Below are 17,587 nucleotides of genomic sequence, written 5' to 3'. Positions count from 1 at the left end.
ATAAACCCGTAACACTACAAGGGTATGGAGAACAGCAGGCTGCAAGGCATCAAAGATATGCCCAATAATGTTCTGTCTGGGTAGTTTGGTGGGCAGCAGAAGTGTTTAAACTCAGAAGAGGGTTTCTGGAACCACTCTGCAGTAGTTCTGCACGTGTTGGGTGTCGCATTGTCCTGCTGGAATTGTCCAAGTCCGTCGGAATGCACAATGGAGATGAATTGATGCAGGTGATCAAACAGGAAGCTTATGTACACGTCACCTGTCAGTGTCATAGTTAGACGTATCAGGGGTCCCGAATAACTCCAACTGCACACGCTCCACACCATTACAGAGCCTCCACCAGCTGGGACAGTCTCCTGCTGACATGCAGGGTCCATGGATTCATGAGATTGTCTCCATACCCGCACACGTTCATCAGCTCGATACAATTTGAAACGAGACTCGTCCCACCAGGCAACATGTTTCCAGTCATCAACATTCCAATGTCGATGTTGACAGGCCCAGATGAGGTGTAAATCTTTGTGTCATGCAGTCATCAAGTATACACGACTGGGCCTTCGGCTCTGAAAGCCCATATCGATTATGTTTCGTTGAATGGTTCACTTGCTCACACTTTTACATGGCCCAGCATTGAAATCTGCAGCAATTTGTGGAAGGGTTGCACTTCTGTCACCTTGAACGATTCCCTCCAGCCGTCGTTGGTCCCATTCTGGCACGATCTTTTTCGAGCCACAGTGATGTTGGAGATTCGATGTTTTACCAGATTCCTGATATTCATGGTACACTCGTGAAATGGTTGTACAGGAAAATCCCCACATCATCGCTACCTCAGAGATGCTGTGTCCCATGTAGCAGCAGTAGGCGATGTAACAACTGTGCCAGACACTTGTTGTCTTATATAGGCGTTGTCTACCGCAGCACCGTATTCCGCTTGTTTAGATATCTGTGTATTTGAATAGGCATGCCTATACCAGTTTCTCTGGCGCTTCAGTATATAATGCCCTATTTTTTACACAGCCATTAATATACTCTGTAAAACAAAACAAAAAATATGCACCATCAATGAAGTATCCACATGGGATGGAAATCGATGGATATGATATAAATGTGCAGACAAACAAACGATTGTAATTTCAGAAAAATTGAACGATTTGTTCAAGAGGAACGCCTTCACAAACTGAGCAAGTCAGTAATGGACTGGTTCACTTCCAGCCCTTACGCAAGCAGTTATTCGGTTAGGTATTGACTGGATGTCTTTTTGAGGGATATTGCGTTACCTTCTGTCCAAATGTCTTGTCAGATCCTCAAAATCCAGAACTGGTTGGAAGGTCCCAACCATAATGCCGCAGACGTCCTGAATTGGAGAGATTCAGCGAACTTACTGCCCAAGCTAGGATGTGCCATGCATGAAGTAAGCAGTAAAATCTCTCGCCATGTGTGAATCTAACCCCAAGATGGATTGCCTTGAAGGGCAACAAAGGCATAGAACATCGTTGATATACTACTCTGCTGTAAGGGTGCAGCAGGTGACAACCAAAGGGGTCCTGCTATCAAATAAAGTGGCACGCCCTAGACTGTCACACCTGGTTGTCGGACTCTATGACAGGCGATAGTCAGCTTGGTATCCCACCGCTGTCCCGAGCATCTCCAGGCACGTCTTCGTTACATCATCGGAGCTCAGTTCAAAGTGGGCTCATCACTGGAGGCAATTCCAGTCGAGTCACTGAGATTCCAGGCTGAATGTGTCCGACACCACTGTAAACGAGCTTTTCGGTGTGTAGAGGGGAAATGGTGGTCGGGGAAACGGACGAAATGAGCTCAGCCACCTTTTGGTGAGCCACCTGTTAATATTTCTTGTGATCACTGAAGCAGCACTTACACATCGGATTGACGATAATGATGAATCCGGGGCTCTGAGTGCCTCTCTGGCGATTGCTCAATACTGACGTTCTCTAGGTCGACCGGTTCCTTCATGACACTATGTTCAGCTGTAGTTCACCCTTTCTGGCCAACATCATCAAATAGTGGCATTGTTCCTATTCACATATTGTGCGATTCACCGATTCCTCCAACTGGGTTCTTTGAGCCCCTCTACAAGACCTGTCTCATATGCTGACACGTGTAAATATTGCTCACGCGCCTGCCTAAGAGGCATAGTTACTGTCCAATTGAGAACACGAAGTGAAATTCAAAAGGCTTTGTGCCCTGGTGTCGTCATGTCTCTTTTTACTATCTTTGCCAGATACTTGGTTAAATTGGGCTGCAGCGTCACATATTCATATATTGGCCATCAAATTTTACAATTTTGCATTTTACTGTCATACCTGTATCAGTATCAATTTGTGACTGATTTGCAAAGCTCCTTCGTAATAGGTCAGATTTTTTTTTGTCTTACAGTATATATAAGGAAACGTGCTCCAGATTTGATGTTTGTGCTGCACGTGTGTGAAATTTGGACTGATGCCAGAGCCCTGGTGAAACTCAAATTATCACCTACAAAAGAGACTCGTTACTAGCAATGTGCTGCAGTTGAATGCATGGTTGCGGGAGACGAATTCGTAGTGAACATCCATAAACAATTGTGTTCAGTGTACGGTTCTGGCTATGTTGATAGAACTGTTGAGATATGGGTAAAGAAAGTTAAAGTGTCCATTTGTGCAGGAACTGAGCTGCATGATCGGCTGCAGCCACTGTTCCCGACTTGGTGAATCGTGCAGATGATATCTTTCACGCAAACAGGCGCATCAAAATTGGCTCGAAAGTGTCGGTGAGAATTGGAAGCGTTGTGCAGTGACTGCGACTGCTGGATATTGAAAGGTGTGTTGACGATGAGCTCCACAGAAGCCTACAATAAACTACAAGATTCGGACAGAAGCATGATTTCCTCTGAATTGCTGAAGCAGTTTGAAGCCAGGGACAGGCCTTATTGTCATGTGTCGTTACAGGTGACAAAAACAGCGTGCATCCCTTTGAGCCAGAAACAAAAAGACATTCAAATGAGTGGCGCTACCCAAACAGCCAAAAATCGAGAAATTGAAGCAGCGTCTTCTGCTGGCATGATGGCAGCGTTTTGGAACAGAGGTGATGTCATTCTCATGGATGCATTGCCACAAGGGTCAGTCATTAATTCAGTGGCACATATGAAGACTCTGAATGAAGTCAAGAACCTCTTTTGTTATGTTCGGTCTGATGAGTGTCCAATAGAAGTCTTGATCCAGCATGACAATGCATGCTCACATGCAAATCTCAGATACTGGAGCTAATCGCTTGTAATTGGGTTGGACATCATTGCCTCATCCACCGTATAGCCCAGAGCCGGTGGCTTCAGACATCCATCTGATTGGCCCACTTTAGTATTCTCTACCTGGTACAAACTCCGAAGATGATGGCAGCATAGTTCATGCGGCAAAAAACGTGGCACAGGAAAAAGCTTTCACTGAAGGGAATAGATGTTCTTAAACAATGCTAGTGTAATATCATACATTGTGATCTAGGCTGGGTAGAAAAACACTGCACGCAAGAGAAACATTGATTGATATTGTCACAAAATTCTAAGTTACATAGAGAAATTAAATGATGGAACGTTACTTACTGAACGGTCTTCATATGTCATTGACATGGACATGCAAAGGAAGAAAGGTAGATTATGGTTTAGAGAGAGTAGTAAGGAAACAGTGTCATCTGTGTCGATACTCCACAAATCACAATAAAACACATGACAAAGAATACGTTTTACTGCCCCTTGTATGCTAAAAGCAATGGAAATTGCAACACCAGGAAAGGTAGCAGGTTTTACTTTCTGTTCATAAGCAATATAATAGCAAGGATATATAGTTAAATTTGTAGTTGATTTGTAAGCGTCTTTCTTTCTTTCTTTTGCTTGTGCCGTTTACCTGCAAAGACGCAGGGTCGGCATGGTTAATCAGATCTGGCAAGGTTAATTTAAGGGGTGGCCAGATGTCCTTCCTGCCACCACCCCGTACCCCCTGGGGCGGAATGAGTGTACCCCAACTGTCTGTGTCTAGTGTAGTCCATGGAATAGTGCGAATGTGTTCAGATGTCTGCGAGCCATGTAACTGAGGCGGGAAGTGGAGACCAGCCCTGTATTCACCTAATGGGATGTGAAAAACCGCCTAAAAACCACATCCAGGCTGGCTGGCACACCGACGTCCGTTGTTAAACTGCGGGCGAATTCGAACCTGGGCCAGCGCGCCTACCCAAGTCCAGGAAGCAGCGCATTAGCACTTTCGGTTAACCTGGCGGGTAGTTGATTTGTAAGCGTACAGGGTGCTAAACCTCTTCCATTTCTGGTGGCAACAACAACTCCAATCCAACTGCGTACTGACTCTGAACTAGGATGGCGGCTAATGGCGCGTCATTCCATGCTGCTTCAACTCTATTCCCACAGCAGATCAATAGTAGTGGCTGGTGGGCGATGCCATCCTGATCCTTTGGCAACTGTAAGAAGATATTTTCAATGAGTCAGAGATCTGAAGGTCGTCTTTGCCATAGCAACAGACGAACACCCTCCACACTGAGAGTGGTCAGGACACTATGGGCTAGAAGCTGTCTTTGAAATGTAGCAAGCCATTTAGACTTGTTTCTTCAGTTCACTTTAAAGACCCCAGTTGTGTTGGAAGATGTTAGTAATGCACCAGTAATTCTGTAATTAAATGTGCTGCACAATTATATGCATGTTAAACAACTTGACGATAGTTGAATTCTGGGTTTGATTTATGTGTGAAGGTATTTTAGTTTGGCTGTAGTATCTTTTGCTGGGAAGGAGCCATGGGCTGAACGGCTGTTTCACTTCGCTGGCGACAGAAACAACATTATGACCCCTTAGCAGAGCCAGGAGTGGAGGAGATAAGTACCAGGGCCCCAAACTGCCCTGACTCCTAACAGGCAGAGGGCCGCTGTAAGGTTTGGAGGGAGAAGACGTTTGCAGCCGACAGTTAAAGTTCTGAGATACAGAGCTATTCTCTTGTGTCTGGAACGATTCCATCAAACGAAGGTGGAGACAGAAGGCAGAGCCCCACCAGCAATTTTTATGATCTTAGCACAAGCCCAAATCTGGAATTGGGTGGGGAGGGAGTGGAGGGGAGGCAATTTGCCCCATGCAGCAATTTCAGGGGGCGCCAAATACATATTCACATTTCACAAAGTGCCTAGAGTCTAGTGCACGTTGGTCAATCGATTATTCGTATTATTTTGAAATGCATCCCTCTTGGTTTTTGAACACATTTTAAACGAATTTCTGATAAGCTGAATTTTGAATGCGTGCATTGTGTACGTGATGTCCCTGGCAGAGAAATCCGCGTCGCATTAAGAACTAAAAAAACTTTCCTGCGGACAAATGAGGTGGGGCTGTAGGAGCTGTCCTGAAGAAACCCGAATGGGTTGAATATCAATCGCTGTTTGCTTATGTGATTGGGTGGGTGTGCAAATGATCAGCATTGTTATAATCATTGGCGAAATCCATAGATTCAAATCACCATAGTCGAAATAAACGACTAGCAGGAATAACAGGTAAGAAAGAAGACGTATTATAAAAAAAAAATCAGTCCCCTAGAACTTAGAACTACTTAAACCTAAGTAACCTAAGGACTTCACACACATCCATGCCCGAGGCAGGATTCGAACCTGCGACTGTAGCGGTCGCACGGTTCCAGAATGTAGCGACCAGAACCGCTCGGCCACTGTGGCCGGCGACGTATCTTCTCGGTGTATCCAAGAAAATGAAATCTTGACAGAAAACTTTTGCCAGAACGTTACACTACTAAGGGCCAGTTATACAGTCACCGGTTAGCAGCCACTTAAATTATATTTCGGGAATACCGCAGAAGACGCGTTGTCTGTGCCTGTAACAACGCCTAACCGGAGAATAAGCGCGGGGTAACTGAACTGGTGATTCTGGAAGCGTTAGTGAAGTTAACCAGTGAATAAGTTCTGCCAATGGCAGGAATAGTTACAGAATTAGTGATGACATGATTGTTTGTTAGAATGAGGAAGGAGAAGAAGTGAGGCATCACATAAATTATATGGGAGAATATGATGGTTCCAAATTTACATAAAAATTTCGTGCTACATCTTTTCGATCTCATGCTTGAGAAGCTGGAGCGTATGAATGAAATGTGTAATTATTTCGTAATATAAAACTTTTTGCTTATAGTAGGCCTAATGGGCATTTGATATTGGTACTTCGTGCATTATGTTCTGTCGTGTTATTTATGTAAATGAAGTACATAAAAATGACCATTTGTGACAAAACAGTCTCGCTTGTTTGGCGTGAATTACAATCGTTGCAATATTAGAAAGGTATATTTCATTTTATCTAGGTGCGACAAAATTGACGTAATTAAATCGAGAAACCACACAAGCCTTTTAACAGATTTTTTTCAACATTACCCAACGAAATTTTGATTTTCCATGTAGCAACATGTTTGACGAACTTTGATGAGGTAACAGATTCTATCATAGAAAGGAAAACACGCCATGTACAGCTGTAGCAAGATTAGAGAGAAAAAGGTGCTGGGACCTAAGGATTGAAGAAATTTGTACTGTCTTGCTTGTCTCTTGTATTTACTGGTTTTATGTTTCCTATATTTAATTTTATATCCCATGAAAAAAAATTAATAAGCAATAAAAAGTGCAAATTTTCTAAAGATTTCTTACTCTCCCAGTAAAAAATAATCTCCTCCTATATTAGTTGTGAGCTTTTTTAAGGGCAGGTATGATGTCAAACTGTCCGACTGGGAGCAGGAGAGGCCCCACAGGACATTTTAACTTCCACTGTTCTGAATATAGTTTTGATGGCTTCCACTACAAAATATACTTGTTTGAATTCCACAGAGCGAACAAGAGAGACATGCGATAGAAGAATTCTGACTGAAGAAGCTTGGCACGACACTTTGTCACTCTTAAGACCAAATAACATGTCTTACATTTCCTAGAGCATATACGTTTAATATATCAAACTCTTCAGAAAGATGTGTGCTACATAGTGAACACATTTTTGAAAAATCGATTTTTTTAGTTTTTGTCGTCCATTCTCAAATGTCGAGGGGGGAGAGGCACTATCAAGTATAAGCCCCGCCGATCCAGGATTATTATAGATCTGCGGCTGTCTTAGCACAGAGCAGACATTCCTGAAAAGAAACTGGCTTCCACGTATCCCATCCCAGTAGCTTCCCGACTGCCTCTGTGAGCAACACAATACAAAGAGAAGAGGGCAGAATGGTGTGAGGAACTTCTGGCCACTGGCGTGGGAACAGCTAGGTAGAATCTTATATATATATATATATATATAAGATAGCGTCGACTCCCGCAATCGTTCCCCTGGAAAAATACACATGGGATGACCAGCTGTTAGGTAAGCGCTGCATGATGTCAGAGGAGAAGCTCCAGTTCGTGTAGTAAGGCACTTTTCTGGAACTACAACACATGAGATCGGCATAAAAATGCAACAACCCTAGCACTGGTGTATGTGGTGAACTTTGGCTGATGTGGGGGCAGGCCGCTGTCCACCCGGGGCTTTGTCCAGAGACAATGCACTGGGCATTGTAGCAGCTACATAGCACCCTGTATTGGATGAAAGTGAGATACTTGCAGCTTAGGCAGAGTAATTTCACCCATGCATTAGTTCACGTGTAAACATGAGCTGTTTTTGACAGCCGCAGCACCTGTTCTTGCACGATTTTTGTGCCTGTAAAAGTTGTTAAGTTCAGAAAAGCGGCGTTTAAAAAAAAGTATGTGAAAATCAAGTTCTGTAAAGAATGTAAAAAGGAATGAGTGTTTATGTATTCAGTGTAAAAAAACGATTCATGGTTCGACCTGGATAACATTATTTCTGTGAAACTAAAGTAAAAAACCGCAAACAAAATCAACACAAGATCAAAACTGTTTAGGTTTCGTGGATATTGAGAACTTGATAAACATGTACACATTCGGTGACTTATTATAACATTTCACACTGATTCACTTTACTATGTGTTAGCACACACACAGTCAATATAGACGTACCAGAACTGAACAGTACAGCATGTAGGAACTAAGATAAAAAAACAGTCAAAGATAATACACACATACCTTACAACATATCGATATCTTTTAAACGGGTTTGGCCAGCTTAACCAAAATGATGTGGAAAAACTGTGGCAAGTGCAAGGTCACTTACGTCCATGTGTAAACATTGCAACGGATTTCGTCTCGTTTTAACTACAAAAAAACCCAGCTCCATGCAGTTCAGAAAATCACAATGTTTTTCTTTTCTCAATCCTTTTGTCATTATGTCTGCAGACATAACAGCTGTTTGTATGTAAAGACTTTTTACAAATTTTTTGGACACAGCTTCCCTTATACAAGGGGCATTCAAACAGAAATGAGCCAGAGGCATAATTACAGAAACCTGTATTTTGAAAGTATTGACCCTGGCTGTAGAGACACTTGTCCCAATCAAGGTGGTTTATGGCTGTCTCATAAAATTTCTGGGGCAGCAATTTTAACAATTTCCGCACGTACAGCTAGACATCACCATCCAAGATGAAGCAGAAAGATTATGCTGAAGTTCTTCTTTGACCAAGATGGCCCTCAACTGATTCACTTTCTGCAGCACGGGACAACAGTGAATGCCAAGCGTTAATCGCAAACCTTGACCGCCCTTTTCCAAGTGATCAAATCAAAACAACCCGACAATCTCACTCGTGTGGTCATTCTGCTCCACGGCAATGCAAAGCCCCATATGGCCAACACAGTCACAGCAGTGCTGCAGAAATTCAAATGGGAGGTTCTTGGCCACCCTCCACACAGTCCGGACCACTCCCTGTGACTATGCCATTTTTGGTCTCCTTAAAGAGAGCAAACAATTCACCACAGACGATGACATCCAGCTGTATGTGCGGAACTGGTTTACATTGCAGCCCTGGGAATTTTATGAGACAGCCATTCACCACCTTGTGTCACAGTGGGACAAGTGTCTCAACAGCCAGGGTCAATACCTCTAACATACAGGTACTGGTTTCTGTAATTATGGCTCTGGCTCGTTTCTTTTTGAACGCCCCTTATATAATGATGTTGAACATCAATGTGCTTTGACTTTTATGATTTGAAGGATCAGCACACAAATTCAGAGCACTCTGATTATCATTTAACAATATGACACACTTATTATAGCTTATCAGTTCCTTAAATAAATGGCCACCTGACAAGCTTCAGAAAGCGCCATATACACAAGCTCCGTGCTAGAAGGAGCTACAGTCTTTTGCTTAGTGCTCTGACATGACACGACAGAATCACACAGCTTAAAAATAAAACCAGTGTATGATTTTCTGTCTAAAGAACAATTTGCCCAGTCTGCGTCTAAATAACCTCATAATTCTAAATCTCCTTTCCTAAACTTTAGAACATAATTCTTAGTTTCTTTCAGATATTTCAAAATCACTTAGCACATTTCCAACATTTTTCAGAATAAGAATTACTGACCTGGCTTAAGTAGCTCACACTAAAGAGATATCAGGTCTTGTAAGTACTGATAAATACATTAAGCTACCTATTAGGGCTTGATAAGGTACATCATCAGTTTTAGTTTTTTTATTTAGAAAATCAAATTTGGTTTCAATAGAAGTCTTAACAGTTTTACAGTCAGTCATATTGAACCTTTTCAGTAATTGATCAGTATAGTTCTCTTGACATACAGCAAATACTCCATTAGCTTTATCATATTTTATTTCCATTCATATTTTATTTCCATCCCAACACAATTTTTAGCTATTCCTAAATCCTTTTCTCTGAATGCTGAATTTAATTTATTTTTCGAAACCTCAGACTCACACGTCATTTGAAGAAATATAAAAGTCATTGAAATACAAAGCTAAGCATTTATCTTTATGTTTTATAAACAAGCAAGATTCTAAATTAGGTCTTTTGTAACCTAGACAACTTAAGAGATCATTTACTCTTTGATTCAACACTCTGGATGATTGCTTTAAATCATACATATCCCTTTCTAACTACAAAACTTTTCGTTTATCATTACAAAGCTTTAATTCTTTGAGTTGTTGTAGGAAAATATCCTCTTTAAAAAGCAATCTCTAACATCAAAATGTGCAATGTTCAGATCTAGTTCAATGGATAAATCCATTATAAGTCTAAGTGTCAAATCCCTTACCAAAGGAGAAAAGGCCTCATCATAATCAACTCCAGGTTTCTGAGTGAATCATCTTGCCACTAGTCTAGCACAATGCTGTTCTTCACCTTCACTGTTGACTTTTTTCCTTGAACACCTACTTACACTGCACAACATTTGCACTTTCTAGAAGATTTACCACTTCCCAAGAGCATTGTTGTCTTCAAAAGCTTGTATCTCTTCATCCATAGCATGTTTCCATTCTTCTGCATCAGGTCTGCTAAGGGTCTCCTGTATGCTTGTTGTGTCCTCAAGTTCATCTGAACTTCCAGCAGAAAAATAAATCTCATAATCATCAAATCTTCTATTTAGTTTGAGCTGCCTCTGTGGTGTTCTAATATACTTCATCTCCTCGCACAACACATTTTTTTTTCATCAGCAGTTTTTTTGTCTAATGTAACTGCATCTTTTGAAACATCATGTAAATCCTCTCTTAATACAGTATCAGACTTCTCATTTTCTTCATCAGCTCCCACTGAAGTGATGATTTCTTCATAATTCTTTATTTCAGTTTCTGCAACATTAATATTTCTATTATAGTCACACCTTGGTTTATCACTACTACATTTGCTTCAGGGTCATAGCATCTATAGCCTTTTGTAATATTGCTGAATCCGACTAAGATCATTTCTTTTGCCTTTTTATCCCACTTTATTCTCTTGACTTCGGGAATGAGCACCATGACCTTGCTTCCAATTATTCTGAGATGACCAATGTTGGCTTTCTTGCCAATCCATAGTTCATAGGGTGTTTTATTCGCTAAACTTCAACTCACTGACCTATTTCGCAAATTTACTTTACTATTGACGGCTCCAGCCCAAAATCTTTTATCAATTTTAGCATAAAATAGTAAACATCTTGCCTTTTTCTGCAACTGTTCTATTCAACCTTTCCATCAAACTGTTTTGTTCTGGTGTACAGCTGTTGGATAACTGATATATAATACCATGTTTTCTCGACAAACTGTCAAAATTTGAACAATAGAATTGTTTTCCATTATCTGCCCTTACTGTTATGATTTTTCTTTCTTGCTGAGTTTCCTCCATTTTCTGAAATTCTTGAAATTTTTCTGACTTCAGAAAACACATAAATCCCATTCTTCCAAAATGAGAAAATACTTTGCACCACGTAATGGCATAAAGTTTGTCATTGGTCCACAAAGGTCTGCATATACTACTTCAAGTAGTTTAGAGGCTCTACTGACTCCAAGTGGAAAAGGCTGTCTTGTTTGTTTGTCTTTGTTGCATACTACACATACCATTCCTTCTAGAGCACCATTTTTGATTTTCATAACATCCGTTGCGTTTAGGTGACCTTCTATGCCAATCAGTTGCTGTAGTCATTCCCAGAAAACTCTCTTCTTCTATAAAGATTTGCCTGGTACACACCACACGTAAAACACTGTTGCAGAAGCAATGAGAAAAGCATGCCATATTCAGAAGAATGCAAACTCTCCAAGACTGGCTAAGTTTCATGGGAGCTCAAAATTTAGTGCGGACGTCAATGCAAGATGCTTTTAATAGTTTCCATGATGAAACATTGTCTCAAAATATAGTAGAAAACCCAAAGATATTCTGGTTGTATGTAAAGTACACCAGTGGCAAAGAACAGTCAATACCATCGCTGCATGATAGTGATCAAAATGTCACCAGCGATGGTACCACTAAAGCAGAGTTATTAAATACAGTTATCCATAATTCCTTCACAAAGCAAGATGAAGTAAATATTCCAGAATTCAAAACCAGAACAGCTGTTAGCATGAGTGACATCAAAGTAGATATCTTAGGTGTTGGGAAAGAACTCAAATCACTTAAGAAAGGCAAGTCTTCCAGTCCAGATGGTATACCAAATGGTTCCTTTCAGTGATACTAAACTGAATTATGTTAGTTTCTAGGTTAGTAATTTTAGTAGCCACTTGCACTCCAAATTTCACACACACATCTTTCCCTTCCTTAGTTTGATTTTCCATTACAATGTGACTATCCTCACATTGTTTTACCACATTATTGACTTGTTTCTGGACTTTATCTAACTCTTTTTTTACTTGTTCCTTTAACTGTTTGTTGTCATCAGCAACTTGCTTCATCTGAGAAGTTAATTCACTTTCTACTGTTACGACAGCATGATTACACTCTTGTTTTACCTTACTAATCTCATTTTTACACTGTTACTAAATAAAGTCATATCATTTTTCCAGAAATCTCTTAGTTTAGAAATTTTATTTTCCATTTTGGATTCCATTTCTACTGACAGTTTAGTATACCTTTGATCAACTACACAATGCAACCCATATATTTCATTGTCCACCCCTTTATCTCAGAGCTTAATGAAGTTTTAATTTCAGAACCCATTTTATTCATATTGATATTCATCTCACCCATATGTTTTAAAATATTTGCTGACATATCTGACACACTATCCTTCTGGTCACAAGCAACTGACACTGGTTCCTGCTTTATTTTGGTAACAGTAAAAGGTATAAATTGGACATCGGTTTCCACCCTGTTCTGTTCATTATTGGTGCCATAATTAACATACATTGAATCTGGCAAACCACTATCATTTGCTTGTGATACATCAAAACTAAATTCACTATTCACTGTATCATATTCATATTTTACACTACCCATTCCACCCCCATTTTCTCATCTACTATCTCATGGTTATTATTTTCCACCATGTTCACAAGTTTCTTTGGACACACACACATACACACGCACACACACACACACACACACACACACACACACACACACACACACACACACACACACACACACACACACCAAACAAAGTAGAATACTACTTAGGTTTTCTCTACTGTCATCAGCACAGCGAGATGTTCCAGCAGGTCCATTCTCCAAGCCCTGCCCCTGCAGATGTTGTTTCTGGGTCTACACTCCGGTCACTGCTGCCACCTGCCGCAGACTCCCGGCTACTGTTACTTGTTGCCTCGTAATTTCAGCCGTTGCTGATGTCATCAGCCGCTTTCTACACTGATTGTTCTCACCGCTATATTCTACACTTTGCTACTGCTGTCACATTAAAGTTACTTTATACACATATGGGTCTTTCATTTATTGGGTTAGTTACACTGCTGCTTTTGAAGTTTGTATACACTCGAACTTATCATTTCCTGGCCGATGCAACAATTGCGGTGGAGCAGGGTCATTCTGTCATTCTTTGTCTCCTTTGCTCTCTCTCTCTGTCATTTTAATCAAACAGTTCACCTACCAATGTATTTCTTCCTTCCGATGTCCCTTCACTCTGTAGTAGTAGATATACGCTAGGTAGTGTAAAGCAGCATTGATGAAATCACTACTTAATACCTGCCACACAGAGGCCGCATAACTCAAGTTGCAAATTAGTTCCTGTAAGTTCATTTTCACAAATTTTGGGCGTTAAGAGAATGCACTTCAATTGCAGTAAGCATTTGAAAATTCTATCAACGTCTTTTTATTCACAAGGAAGTGCATGAAATAGCTATCATGTCTGTATGTAATAATGCAAATGCTCTATCATTCCAAGTACACTTTTTATCTAACATATTACACACATAACAGCAGCCAGAATTCCTGCAAGTCTGACCCAATTAATTTTGCGTTCTAGCAGGTCACTGACCCACTACTATTAGCAAGTTGAACATTCAGTCATTTCAATGGTCTTATATGTCAGAAGTGCTTGCCAAAGTATTCCATAAAGGACATGGAATATGCCACGCGGAACTGTCACTATGACTGAAAATTTCACACGCTCATAAGACTTCAACGAAATAATTCAGAAATATCACACTTTCCTCAAAATGTTTGTAACTTAAGCCGTTTTAGTCACGACACAAACACAATGAACTCCAGAGTTCTTTATTTTGCATACTACTCTCACGGAGACATCTAGGATGATGTTACCAAGAAGCAGGTTAGGGAAACGACTCTCTTGGTGCTCCTCTCCTCTCTGCCTATCTAACTATCAGCATACACAGGAACCACGTAATTCTGATTGGCAATTGATCTGAATGATCAATCAGAATGATCCTTTGCAATCATTCTCACGGAAAAACTTACCTTAGCCAACCACTAATCACATAGTCATTAATGACATTACAATTTCAATTTCTTATATACTTTTTCATAAAATAAAACGAAATGTAAAATATTCTTTACATGAATATAGAAACTTTTTCTGTTTCAGACTTTAATTCTGGCTGCTCTCTTACAAAAACAAGCACACATCAACATACGCCATCAGTTCAGTTTTATAAGGTTTTACATTAAATTACATTAAGTTTTAACATATATCCCACATGCACTCTCTCATTCATTCCCAATTATTCACACAAAAAAATAATTAGCTAACAATAATTTTGAAACCTTTTTTATACTGTATAATGTAGAGTAATTAAAGCTTTAAAAAGAAAATTCCAATTAAATGATTTTGCATACTGTGAGCTTTATTATGACTTCAGATGACAATAAAAGTCATTTGGTTAATTTTCCTAACTGAGTTTTGAAACATAAGTGTCGGTTTTACGACATTTAAGTAATTTTCTCAATCTCCGTAACGATAATAGATAAAAATCTGAAATTTTAACAGAATCCTTTCCTTAATAACAAAATATTGCTAATCAAGTTTAGACAAAATCAGATGATAATTACTATGGTTTATTTAGATTCATAGGGGGTATGGATTTGCATAACAACTGAATGTTACTTTAGACCGTACTCACGCCTGATGGCGTCAGCTGCGCTGTGAGTCAGAGCAAAGAAAAAACGTAGCCATCCTGAAGCCACCAAGCCACATGGCTCTGTGCCTTACTGCATTGAATGTTATCTCGTAATAACTTGCCTCATTACTACACATCACATTGTTAGCAGTGTGAGACACACACAGCCCTCTGTGGCAATGCAGGCCAGTGATGGCTAGGAAGTGGCCACCTTCTACCTTGGCGAGGAGATGCAAGTGTATGCACTGTGCATTGCAGACATCAGACTGACCAACAGCCAGTTGTGTGGCAGTTGCACTTTTACACAGCCAGTGGTCATGTAGTTCACAACATTGGTCTTGCCTTGGTGTGGTGACATTGTGCTGCTTACTCCAGCTATTACCATTTTGTAGTGGAGGTCATGCCGAGCATGGCTAGCCCACCTTGCAGTCGTTTTCCATGTGTGCTATTATCATCCATATATCTCAAAACTGCACTTATTGGCCTGTGGTAGCGAACAGTGCTTCACTGTGGCTTTCTTACAATTTCCTACAGGCTCCATTTAAAACTAGGCAGGGACACTACAACACTGTGAAGTAATGGTCCTGTAAAAACAACCTTAGGTACAATGGGGACTGCTCTTACATCTGAAGATTTCCCTCTGTTAAGAACAACATGCTATATTCTGCCTGTTACGAACTCTTTAGTGCAATAGCAAAGCTTGTGTGACAGTCCACATCAAATACAGAAACTGTGGCATCACCTGAGCAGTGGTACCTACTACCTTCTGGACATCATGAATGAACAGAGCAAGCAAGATGGATTGCATATGATCACTGTTTGCAGAAACCGTTTTGACTTGTACATACTATTTTTTTTTTTTCTTTTTTCGATCAGTAGGAACACTTTTCTTCAACAACCTATGGTATACTGCTGCTGGAAGAGAATGATGTTCTTTGGCATATTCAATGTGGAACCATGAAGGTACCCCATCAGATCATGTGAATTGTTCTCTGTTGAGTGGTTTCTTTTGATTTTCTACTGCTTAGACATTTATTTTGATATCTGCCATTTTGATATTAGCATGATATTTTAATGGAGGAAGCACAATAGAACCTTTCTCAGTTAAACAGTCTGGAAAATGGAATTTAGTGCTTTGAACTTGTTTCTGTCATCTTCCTTTTCAACATCATAATGGTTATGGAGTGTCTGGAGACATAGCTTTGATGCATTTATCAATTGAACATAAGACTGAAACTTTTTAGGATTTTCTCCCAGATTGGTAAATAGAATTTTACTTTTCAATTGACTGAATGCTTCATGTAAGGCTCTCCTCTCATTAATTTTGGCTTCATTCGAATTTTGTTTGTTTGCAAGACTTTGGGAACATGTAAATATGCTGCAAAGCACTCTTTGCTTTTGAGGCCACTTTCTGACGTCACTGTCTAACCATGGCAGGTCTTTTAAATCCTTCACAGGTCTCAATTTTATCAATTTATACTCAACATTTGGAGGCTTGAAAGTGAATGTTGCATGTTCAATACTCAGGTAATCTGAGATCCATTTCATATCCCACTTGCTAAGCTACTACATACTTTATACTGCTATTTAGAGCTTTGTTCAGTAACAGCCTTATTGTCATTGATTCCCTGTTCTGTGTTTATTGAATTGAGAGGTTCAGGCCTGTTTGTAATGTGAAGACCTATGATGATAATTTCACAAGCCAATTCTTTGATTAACTGATCAAGATAATTTATGGATATTTAGAACAATTTCACACAATTACCTGTTCTTACTAGAACACAAACCACATATTATCCTTAAATCAGATTTCTGTTATCGAATATTCAGTATTTAAGACTGCATTTTCCTCAAAATATTATCCTATGATATCATACTAATTAATGAAAGTATGCAAATAAGGTAACTTCATAATACTTTAATGACCAAAATTCACAGACAAAGACAGCAAATGTTGAATCATCAATGTAATAGTGGTGTTATAATTTTGTGAAACTTTTTGATTTATTTCACTTATTTAAAATGTACACCTTTGACTTGTTTAGAGATATTTTAAGCACTACTTTGCATTATCGACAGGTTTTTCTTTGAGTAATGTAAAAAAAATTTAAACCATGCAATTTTCAGTTGAGGCCTGGAAGGGGTCAGCAGGGTCAGTTTTACCGTTTCCATTGGTGGAGCTGCCACCACGAGAGGAGCCGCCGGAGGCACTGGCCGGGTTGCCCGCAGGGCTACAGCCCGTGCGCACACCAGAGGGTGGTGACAGCAAGCGGCGTGAGGCGCGCATGGTCTGGATGGTGCGCTTCGCGGAGCTCCTCTGAAGTGACCAGAGCGACTCGTTGTAAAAGCATGGCAGACGTGAAATAAATGTCAATTTTTGACAAGAACAACAGTTCTTATTTTCGGACTTCTGTAACACACTATTGCCAGTACAAAAGTATCACAACAGTGTAAGGGAAGCTGCCTGACAGGATGCCAGGCATTGTTGCATTCATATTGTCTGTGTTTTTTCCCAAAATCATTTACGATACATGTTGAAATAGGTCTGTTGAAAATCAAGGAGCCAATAGTTTCCCTAACCTTGACCTGGACTGCAACCACATCATGACCTATTATTGGTCTCATGCCACTGTTTATAGGTGAGTTCGACTGCCGACACCCACTGCACCCTTTGATGCTCTGTT

At 40.1% G+C, this 17,587-nt stretch overlaps 1 protein-coding gene across 1 annotated transcript in view; it reads left to right on the top strand.

The window, feature by feature from the left end:
- The window catches only part of LOC126291091 (uncharacterized), a 141,571-nt gene extending 124,318 nt beyond the window's left edge, over positions 1-17,253 (top strand). Inside the window, exon 6 of the mRNA XM_049984911.1 lies at positions 17,031-17,253. Coding sequence (XP_049840868.1) covers positions 17,031-17,224 — 194 coding nt within the window. The 3' untranslated portion in view covers positions 17,225-17,253. The remainder of the gene's footprint in view (positions 1-17,030) is intronic.
- Positions 17,254-17,587: the final 334 nt, after the last annotated feature.

Source organism: Schistocerca gregaria, chromosome 1 (genome assembly GCF_023897955.1).
Source record: "Schistocerca gregaria isolate iqSchGreg1 chromosome 1, iqSchGreg1.2, whole genome shotgun sequence".
In the NCBI taxonomy this organism is placed as follows: domain Eukaryota; kingdom Metazoa; phylum Arthropoda; class Insecta; order Orthoptera; family Acrididae; genus Schistocerca; species Schistocerca gregaria.
Note: the sequence above shows the minus strand (reverse complement) of the source record. Positions and strands in the feature narration are given on the sequence as shown.